The sequence below is a fragment of the Eschrichtius robustus genome, chromosome 6, assembly GCF_028021215.1.
Source record: "Eschrichtius robustus isolate mEscRob2 chromosome 6, mEscRob2.pri, whole genome shotgun sequence".
Lineage (NCBI taxonomy): Eukaryota > Metazoa > Chordata > Mammalia > Artiodactyla > Eschrichtiidae > Eschrichtius > Eschrichtius robustus.
The window spans coordinates 86973178-86984185 of NC_090829.1; the positions used below are offsets into that span (position 1 = coordinate 86973178).

Genomic DNA, 11008 nt, shown 5'->3' on the forward strand with positions numbered 1-11008 from the left:
ATGTTTTGTCACGTAAATAGAGAAAGCTGTATGTTAGAAGAAAAACCTAAGATCAGCCTTACATACATCTTGTTTAACCTGACCCAAACAGGATTAGCTATCTGTAGCAATTTGCCTAATATGCCAACCCTGAAATGTCTGTTCCATCCGTATGCAGTAGATATCAAGCATGGTCTTTTTGAAAAGAAGTGCTGTCCCAGAGGGACAAAATGTGACTTCTATTTGAAAGTGGCTTCCTGCTTTTACCTTACTCAGTGGTGACAACGGACAGAGAAAGAAGTGTTTCCCTTATGCTTTCCATGACCTTAAATTTAGCTTGATCTTTGTCTATTTTGATTTCTGTTTTGTTTTGCTTTTGTAGATAGAGTATGTGGTATTTGGAGAAATACCCAGTGATCTTTCTGGAACTTTGGTCTTTTCCAACCACTCCTTGGGACGACTGCAAAAACGAATTGTCCAGCTCCACGAGGAAAATTCCCAGCAGCAAAAACTTAACAAAGAATGCCGGGAGAGGCGTAAACAGCTCACCCGAGAAAAGAGAGAGATGGCCCGAAATATACAGAGTGAGTATTAAGCCCGTGGCTTAGTTAGTAATCAGGATCAACCACCAGGCACGTCCATATACGTATGGATGTATCCACACACAGTATACAAAGTGCCTTTGCATGTTTTTAACTGTAATATAATACTATTCCTATCATTTTGCAGTTCACTTTATTAAACCAGTTTTTGAGAGTAATCCATATTGCTACAGATAATTACTCACTTTAACTGGTACTATAATATTCCATTGTAGGACTATAAAGGAGTTTTTCTTCCGTCTCTTGTTGATGGATATTTAGGGTACTTGTAATTTTTCATGATTACAGACAGTGTTACAGTGAACCTTCTTGTACATGTCTCCCTGTGCATGTGTGGAAGGAGGTGAGTCCCCAAGACTGGGGGCTCTGGGTGAGAGGGGGGTGGGTACCCACTCTCCTGGGTATTGTCAAGTTGCCCTCCAACGTGGTTGTACCCTTTTCTCTCCCTTGGCAGTGTGAGAATTTCCTGGGCTCCATAGTCTAATCAACACTTAATACTGTTAGACTTTCATATTTCTGCCAACCTCATAGATGTTAAAATTGTATTTCACTGTTTCCTTAAGTCCTTGAGGTTGAATGTCTTCACATAGCTTATTTGCTGTTTATTTGTGTTTCCTTTTCTTGCCTGTCATACACTTTGCCCATTTTTTTACTTCTGTTTTTTATTTTACTTATTGATTGTAGGGAGTTTTTTCCTATATTTTATGTCTTTCTTTGTCCATTACATTCATTTCAAATCTTTTCTAATATGTGTCTCACCTTTTTACTTTATTTAGTGTATCTTTTTGGGATACAGACATTTAAAAATCTCAATATAATTAATTTTATCAATCTATTTATAGTTTGTTCATTGTGTGTGTGTGTGTGTGTGTGTGTGTCTGTCTGTCTGTCTGTCTTAAGAAATCCTTTCCTATTTTGAGGTCACAAAGATATTTTTCTATCGTTTCTTCTATTAGTAGTGTTCCTCACATTTACATTCTTAATTCAGATGGAATTGAGGTGTATAATATAAGATGTATGGAGTAAAGACAATTCTTTTAAAATACCTTTTGAATATTTGATATATGGAACATATGTGTAAGTGATGAAGTATTCTAACTTTAATAACAATACTATTACCAATACTATAATAGCATCTACTTTAATGCCACAGACCTGTACACTTTAAAAAGATTAAAATGGTACATTTTGTTATGTGTATTTTACCACAATTGAATAATATTTTTTAAAAGAAAATTTGAAAAGAAAAATAATGGGAAGAATACAGCAGTCAGTCAATCCAGGTTGCTTGGATTTGTAGAGGTCAGTTTCCAATGAGTGATGATGGTTCTACCCTCATGGGTGGGTATATAAAATTATATAATCCATGGTTGGATTATAAAATTTTAAAATACATGTTAGGACTCTATGTTTGAATAACACTTATTTGAGACATAGAGTTTTCTCAGGTATAAACCTTGAGGCCCCAATGTTTCTCACGTACTTCACATTCCTTTGGCTTCTGTAGCCTGTGAATGTTGTTTATATTTGGAAATACTATTTGTCAAACCAAGGAACAAACTAGTATGAAAATGAGGAAAGAAGCTTACTTCCATCTGAGTAACCTCGCAGTTTGGAAAAATGTGTGAAGAAGATGAAATGAAGTATTCACATTTCTGGAATGTTAGTTGAAATTTAAAAAAAAAAAAAAAAAAAAAGTCCCACGTGGTTCAAGTTTTATTCAGTGACTTTCAGTTCTTCTCCTACCCCCGGTCCGTTTTCTGAAGGCAAGTTGTGAGTCTGGTTAAAGACTGATCTCCTAATTCTGAAGGTGAAGCTAGGAGTGGGTTCCTTTTCTGTATTTCGGAGAACAAATGCTTAACAGTGATGAGAAACACCACAGTCACTCACTGTTGCCTGCCTCCATCCCTAGACCCAATGGGGAAGAAGAGGAGAGTCTAGAACATGGGGTGGGGAGGTAAGTTCTCTCCTTTTCAAGGAGAGCACAGCTTGCAGCCATGGGGACAGAGGATGGGGAGTGTTCCAGAAGCCTTTATGTCCCCAGGGAACACTAGCTGGCCTAATTGAGTCAGGAGAAGGGTGTTGTTAGGCTGGCCCCACAGTGGGAAGGGCAAGGACCAGAGTCCATGTCCTAGTACATGAGGCTGCCTTGGGAGAGGGCACCTGTTGTATGGGGCTAGCTGGGGGAAGTCCAGGTTCTTCCTGAGGGAGGCCAAGCAGCCAGCCACAGGCTAGCCCCACATGTGCAAATAATCCAGTCATTTCATTTGCATCACTGATTATCATGGCCACCGCATGACACAAGTCCATGGGGCGCCACTCACATAGAATAGAAATGAATAACCCTCCCTGGATTGTGCAAAATGGCAGCCACGCTGATTATACCATTATCATTCAGCCATAACGATTATATACCTGAATACAAATTCCTGTACTGTAACAGAATTGCATCATCTTGTTATACCTTAGGGCCTTCAGACTTCACTTAGGGGACTCTGGTGACTGAGAAAATCTTGTGTTACGAGATTATACATTCTTGGGGAGCTCAGACTACACAAATGGAATTTTCTCCAGGTTTTCCAGTGTTCACATGTTGAGGGAACACAGTAAACAAAAGTAAAACATATTGCATGTTAGATGGAGAGGATTGTTAAGAAGAAAAAATTGGAAAGGGACTGGGAAAGAGTGCTGAGGTCCATAGGAGGCCAGGGAAGAGCTCCCTGGAAAGGTGATATACTTACTAAGATGTGGTTCTCCCTGGTTAAGGGACAAATTACACTTGGTCACACCTTCAGAAATGGGTGTTTTGGAAATGAGTCTTTCACCAGTCTCACAACTTGTTTTCAGAAAATGGGCTGTGCGGAGTGAGCCATGTGGCTATTTCGGGAAAAGAATTCCAGACAGTGGAATTCCAGACAATTCCATATGAGAATATCCAAGTGAGCCTGGAATGTTTGAGAAGGTTGAGAAAAAGGTGTCTGGAGTAAATGAGGAGAGAGGTGTGGGAAAGGAGGTGGGAGAGATAATAGGGGCAGGGCAGGACAGGTAGGACCTGGTGAACCACTGCAAGGATTTTAATATTTTTACTTGGAATAAGATGGAAACTTCTGTTCAGTGACTGTTCTATTCTCAACACCAGATGTTATAGAGATCAGTAATAAAACATTAAAAACTGAAGGCTTCATAATCCCATTGGGGCCCATGAATAATCTGAGGAGGGGCAGATCAGAAGGTGTAGCCAGTTGGGAAAGATGAGTCCCTTTTACACAGGAATTTGAAGTAGATGAAAAGACACTAGAGCAATGTGCATTCTAAGTGAGGAAAGTAGTAGGTGAAAAGTCACAGAGGAAAACCCAACTGGTAACGTAAAATCTCTTATCATCTTCTTGCAAAAGCTGTTCCTTAGAATGGTATTGGTATTGGTATTATTCATTTAATAACAGTGGGACCTGGTGAACAACCTGACAGTGACTGTCTTCTTTTAGAAATGCAAGAAACAGTCAGTCAACTAATGGTCAGCAAGTTTGGCCGTGTGATCAACCTAGAAGCCCTTCAGACACTTTCTGTGAATACAACACTTGAAGAACTAAAGATCAAAAAACTTCGAAAGGAGCTATCGAATGCAAAGGAAATGAAGATGTGGGAGGTTAGGATGAGAGGGCAGGGGATCCACTGGGTGGAGGCAAGAACTCCTGGTGAGCTTTCAGTGGTTCCTGGGAAGCGTCTGTACAACTGGAGACACGTGTGTGAGCCCGACTTGGTTCCTCCATGATCTTAAGCCTGTCTCGGCTTTCTTACCGTTCACTTAGTTGAGCCACTGGTCTATTTTGGGATGAAAGCACTAGCACTGGGTCTGGGGTCCAGGATTCATGTAAATATGATGGCAAAATGGCATGAAAGATTACAGAGAGATTCCACTCTGAGGTCTGAATTAACGTATAAACTTTCTAATAGTGTTAGACATGAACTGCTATACTCTGAGGACCTAATTGTATTATTCTACATAGCTTTTGCATGCTGTTTCCATTCTGGAAATTAGGAAAACATCTCTCAGTAATACATTTTATAACAAGGTATATACTATTTAGCTGGTAGGGTCTTAGAAGGTATTAAATGCCTACACTGTTCCCGGAGCCATGAGATGAGGCAGTACCCCAGTTACAGCCTGATTCAGAGACAGGAACTTTTACAAAGATTTTATAAGCCCACAAATAATTGTGGCTTCTCCAGTTTTCTGTCTTCACAGTAGATAGGGTAGGAGGAGAGGTTCCTAGCGCTATCTTTTTTTTTTTTAAAATATTTATTTATTTTCCTTATTATTTTTTTTGGCTGCGTCAGGTCTTAGTTGCAGCACACGGGGTCTTTGTTGAGGCGTGCGGGATTTTTTTGTGACGGCACAAGGTCTGCTCGGGTTTCTCTCTAGTTGTGGTGTGCGGGTTTTCTCTCTCTAGTTGTGGCGCGCGGGCTCCAGGGCACGTGGGCTCTGTAGTTTGCTGCGTGTGGGCTCTAGTTGATGTGTGCGAGCTCAATAGTTGTGGTGCGTGGGCTTAGTTGCCCCATGGCATGTGGGATTGAACCTGCGTCCCCTGCACTGGAAGGCGGATTCTTCACCACTAGACCACCAAGGAAGTCCCTCTTAGTGCTATCTTGTCTCATCTTTTCCTATCGAAGATTTTTCACTGTACTGTGAAGAAACAAATTACTTCAGTGTTCGTGTCAGTGGGACTGGTCCCTATCAGGGTAGTGCTGGAGATAATATGTGCTATCTAAAATAATTTGTTGGAGTAATAGGAGAACAAAGGAAAGCCACTGGCAGATGTATGGCCATTCAAGCCGGTCACCTTGAGGATCCTGGGCCAAGACTGGGGAAAAAGCAATACAGGAACATTTCCTGCTTAAAGGATCATTCTCCCTTTTAATTAATGAATACCATCACTCAGTATGCACACTAATGTCATTTCTCAACAATGGAGTGATGTCTATCTTATTTTTACCTACTTTCATCCTGCTTACATTCTTCTTTAATCAAACCAGACCCAGTGCACTTGCTTCTGATATTATTGGCTTATTGTATTTTTCTATGTGCATATCACTCCATTTGTCTGATGGTTTTGATCAAATCCGGACATTCATTTTTCTCTGTTTCCTCACTCACTTAATCCATTTTGCATCTTTCTGCCCTGGTAGGAAAAGATTGCTCAAGTGCGACGGGAATTGATGATGAAGACAAAAGAACACACCAAAAAACTTCATCAGATGAATGATTTATGTATTGAAAAGAAGAAACTTGATTCTCAGCTGAATATTCTACAGAACCAGCAGGTATGTTCCTTTTCTTCAGACCTTCTGTCAGAATTGGGGATGTTCTATAAAGGGAATATCAAGTGCTGGCTTTTAAACAAACCTTGATCTTGGATGTTTCTGGCCCACGTTCCCTGAGGACACTGAGTTTATACCGTTTACATTACAATGAGCCTGAGGGACTAGCTTTACTGTATGCCTAGTCGGTGCCATGAATTCATACAAGTACTAATTAAGGGATTTGCCTTGGCCCTTGGAGAGGTAAGGTTACTTAGGTGTAAATAATGATATCAACATGCTCCCTGAATTTGGTGTCAAACATCCATTTCCAATACAGGTTTACTTCCTTTGACCTAAAGCGGGCCTCCTGAATTATGGGAGGCCACATGTTACTTATTAAAACACTTGTTACTTTTTAGGGCTTTCAACTTGCTTTTATATAATGTTTATTGAGGCTAACCTAGTAGTACTTAATACACAGTATGTGGTGGATAATACTTATTTCTAAAGTTTCACCCTAGTTAAGCCTTGCCTTCTAGGGACATAACACATGTGTGGCATATCCTGAACTATGTGCTATAATCTTTTAATAGTACCTGCAAAAATGCTGTTTGTTTTTTTTTTTCCTCTTGGTTTTCTTTACTTTGTTTTCTTTAAGCGCCCAGGAAATGTTCTAAGCCAGGGGTTCTCAAAGTGTGGTTCCCTGAAGAACAGCATCTGCCTCGCCTGGGGAACTTGTTAGAAATGCAGATCCTAGGGCTCCACCCAGATCTACAGAATCAGAGGCTCTGTGGGAGGGGTCCAGCAATCCAGAACGAGCCTTCCAGGTGATTCTGCTGCATGCTAGAGCTGAAGAATCACTGGTCTAAGCAAAAGTCCAAAAGAAATGAATAAATAAGAGGCTTTGGGAGGTTTACAACTAAAATAGAGAGGAAGACAAGAATCTGAATATCAAAGGCCATTTATCCACTAAAGAATTTTTGAGGGAAGAGTCACAGCAGTATTCAAGAGGGGTGATGCCTAGACAGAATCTTCACAGAGTCGTCAGTGAGTAAACATCTGTTGACTTGATGTGCTTTGAACGTCCAGATACTTTGGAGAGGGAAGAGTTTGGAGGCAGATCAGTTGACTGGGAAAGGAAATTAATTGTGTAGGTCTCTTTACATAGTATACCTTTATATATATAGCTTTACATGTATGGTCTCTTTCCATTGGCTGTCTCATTGAATCTTCAAAATACCACTTTCCAAAGCTCCGAGTGGTGAAGTAACGTGCTCATGCGCTCAGAGCTAATGCGTGGGGAAGTGTCTTTTTTTTTTTTTTTTTTTAACATCTTTATTGGAGTATAATTGCTTTACAACGTTGTGTTAGTTTCTATGTATAACAAAGTGAATCAGCTATACGTATACATATATCCCCATATCTTCTCCCTCTTGCGTCTCCCTCCCACCCTCGCTATCCCACCCCTCTAGGTGGTCACAAAGCACTGAGTTGATCTCCCTGTGCTATGCGGCTGCTTCCCACTAGCTATCTATTTTACATTTGGTAGCGTATATATGTCCATGCCACTCTCTCACTTCGTCCCAGCTTACCCTTCCCCCTCCCCGTGTCCTCAAGTCCATTCTCTACGTCTGCGTCTTTATTCCTGTCCTGCCCCTAGGTTCTTCAGAACCAATTTTTTTTTTTTTTAGATTCCATATATATGTGTTAACACATGGTATTTTTCTCTTTCTGACTTACTTCACTCTGTATGACAGACTCTAGGTCCATTGACCTCACTACAAATAACTCAGTTTCATTCCTTTTTATGGCTGAGTAATATTCCATTGTATAAATGTGCCACATCATCTTTATCCATTCATCCCTTGATGGACACTTAGGTTGCTTCCATGTCCCGGCTATTGTAAATAGAGCTGCAGTGAATGGGAAATTTGTTTTTAAACTGAGGGCTGTCTGCCTCCCAAGCTGACTCCATAGCTATTACTCTTACAACAATCTAGGCTTGGATTGGGATGAAGATGGTAAGGACAAAAAACCAAGGGTCAAAGACACTTCAAAGTAAGAAGAGCCAAAATTTGTTTGGATATGGTGAAGACAATGAGGGAAAAGCTAAGGTGACTTCAGAGTGACTGTCTGGACTGACTGGGCATGAGGGGCTGTGCATTTGGCTACAAGTAACCAAAAGCCCCACTTTTGGAGAGTAGCTTAAACAAATAGGGGTGCTTTTCCTCACCTAACAAGAAGTCTGCAGGAGATGACTGAGGGGTTTTAGTTTAGTGGGGCTGTGATGTCAGGGCCAGTATCTCTGTGACTCTCTCAGTGACTGAAGTTTCCTTCAGAGTCACAGACAGCTGCCCCAGCTCTGTGGTTGCTGCCCCAATGCCAGTCTCTTGTGTCCCTTTCATTAAGAAAGCAAATGTCTTCTGCTACATCTACTTAGCCACTCCCAGCTGGAAAAGAAACTGGCTAAGGTTAGTGTTTAGTTTTCACAGCCCCTGAAGTGAAGGTGGGCAAGGGAGAAGAGGCAAGAAGGTACTGGGTAATGACAACCCCTACTTATGAGGAAGGGCTGCCATAGTAAGTGGGGTAACAGACAGATCCTGGGCTTTTGGCTTCAGGGAACCCGGTTCTCATCCTGCTTCCAGTTCTTAATATTATAGTGACTTGGGCCAGTTCATAAACCTCTGTCAGTTTCTGTATCTTTAAAATTGGGATACCACCACCTGGTTCTGAGTTGTGAGGATCACGTGAGGTCGCAGACACGAAGCACCTGGCACAGAGAAGATACTAGGTGTTATGTCCCTTCCTTTAATGCACGTTCAGATTTATTGAGCACCTACTTATGTAACAAGTTCTAGGGCGGATGCTGGGTAGAGTGGTGAGATCCAGGCCTTCTGGGCTCTATTTCTAAGGCACAGGATCTAGCAAGAAAGATATCAAACAAGCATTTAGGTCAAACCATATGAAACGGCTACTTTTTAGGTTAAAAAATGGTCACATGGCACAAATTTCCAATGGTTCAGTCTAATAACTACAATGATGTGTGATGGATGATTTGACAGAACATAAAGCAGGAATCCTAACCCAGCCCATGGGGTAAAGCAATCCTCCCTAAAAATGATGTCTGAAACATGAGCAGGAATTGGCTGGGCAGGGGAAGAAATCAGATGAGGGAATAAAGATTTCTTTTTTGGGAAACAAGATATGGGCTGTATAGGAAAAGGAGGTATCTGGCCTTTTAGAATTCCAGCGATGAGCCCTGTAGGGTATGAGTGACTGATAGCTAGCTTAATGAGTTACCCTCTAAAGGGGATTTGCATTTTAAGAGTTGCTTATTAGCTCAAAGGGACACCTTTCCAATGGTAGGATTTCAGTGGAGGACTTGAAGGCTTCTTAAAATCAGGGGCGATGGCTATTTAAGTCAGGCACACCTAAAAGACAAATTAAGACAGGGGTGTTTCCATAGTCCAAATGGTGCTTACAGCAGGGAGGTGTTTTCTCTCAACAGGGCAACGCCTTCCAGGGCCCCCGGAAAGCAGACACTGTGGCAAGAGAGAAGGTCACTGAATTGATCCACGTCCAGGCCGAAAGGATTCTGGCCTTGAAGGAAGAGGTTGCTCTTTTGCGTAAGAAAGGTGGCCTTGTTCTCCCCCCAATTCACTCTACACAAGAGAATGAATGAAGCCCGTGGGCCCTAAGTTTGCTTTTTTCTCAAATCCAGCCAAGATTTCTGACACTTAATTCAACAGAAGTTCTGTTTCCTTGTCGCCTGCAACAATCCTACTGTTTTAAAGTGAACTTATCTGAAAGTCTAAAACCACATCCAGTCATGTAGTTTTAACAACTTCCCCCCAACTGCTTATCTTAAAACTGACTACAGCACCCAACAGCTACTTATTAATTATTGAACTGAACCATTGCAGATGTGTTTGGAACCAACTGGGTCGAATATGAAGTCTTAGGAGGCTGTTACCTCAAATTGCCAGAAACCGTCGGTAATATATCCCGTTTTAGGAAATTTGTTTTTTGGTTATCTGAATTCTTAGCCATTGGCAAGAAAATCGATCATTCAGCAAACTATGAGAAAACGTCCTTTTCTTGGTCGTTGGATCCTTGGAAAATAAACTTTGATGTTATCAGGTATTCTCTGAGAGGACACAAGAGAAAAAAAACTATTTTGCCAACAATATCTGAGAAAAAGAAATGCAATTTAGAATTTTGACATTGTTAACTTCATAAAGCAGTTATTTGAGGGGTCGGGATTCAGGAAATGCAGACACAAAGAGCAGAGCAGTTTGCTTTAGACTGGCATAAAGCAAAAAAATAATCAGCTTCCTGAGTCACCCATAGTTTTAGCAAACTCCTCAGCTCTGGGTGGAGCAGAGAAGTGTGTTTGTTTTGCAAAATGGTTAAGAAGGAGGCTCTTCTCTGAAGGTTTCTGCAACTCTACCAGTGTTCTAAGTATTGCCTATAGTTTCTCATGTCCTGTGCCGTTTTCTTTCTGTTTCTACTTGAGTCATTTGCTGGTTTTTTGATATAGATCAGGAAGTAATGAAATAGATTCCATCACTGAGAGATCAACTCTAATAATCACTTTTGATTGTACATAACATTTAAACTAATTTGAGAGTATTCTTTTGGTTTGGGGGTAAGTAGTCAGTAGAATTCATCATCTAAGAATGATTTCAGTGATATTTGGATTCCTGTTAGTAATAGAACATAGCACTTTAAATTCCGTGCTCTATGGGTCCATTTTAATGAGCTACTCCCTTGAGGCTTTCCCAGAATATGAATTGGTTACCGAAAAGGAAAGGTAAAGAAGGCAATATTGCACCAATGTAGAAAGTGACCTCAGCAAGGTCAAGTTTTCCTAACCTGTGGCTAGCCTGCTGATCTGCCCCCCAAAATTATAGACAGGACATGGGTTCTTTTGTATGTTGGAATACATATGTATGTTACAGGCGGCCACTTGGCCTATTGTGTCTCTAAGATCCTTTCATTCTCCTATTTGAGAGGTCCAAATAGCTTACTGTTTGTGCCTATCATCAATCAATCAATCACCACAGAGCTCTGATGTAGCAGCTTTTCTACTGAAGAGCACCCTTTATCATCACATTCTCTGCTGT

The 11008-nt window shown here is 41.0% G+C and overlaps 2 protein-coding genes across 2 annotated transcripts in view; one reads left to right on the forward strand and one right to left on the reverse strand.

Moving 5' to 3' along the window:
• Nucleotides 1-9614, forward strand: part of CFAP44 (cilia and flagella associated protein 44) — a 126391-nt gene extending 116777 nt beyond the window's left edge. Inside the window, exons 32-35 of the mRNA XM_068546749.1 lie at nt 362-563; nt 4067-4227; nt 5769-5903; nt 9391-9614. Of these exons, the coding sequence (XP_068402850.1) occupies nt 362-563; nt 4067-4227; nt 5769-5903; nt 9391-9564 (672 nt within the window). The 3' untranslated portion in view covers nt 9565-9614. The remainder of the gene's footprint in view (nt 1-361; nt 564-4066; nt 4228-5768; nt 5904-9390) is intronic.
• Nucleotides 9615-9861: 247 nt separating this feature from the next.
• The window catches only part of BOC (BOC cell adhesion associated, oncogene regulated), an 82816-nt gene continuing 81669 nt past the window's right edge, over nt 9862-11008 (reverse strand). The window contains exon 22 of the transcript XR_011074325.1: nt 9862-10029. The gene's annotated coding sequence lies outside the window, so the exon portion shown is untranslated. The remainder of the gene's footprint in view (nt 10030-11008) is intronic.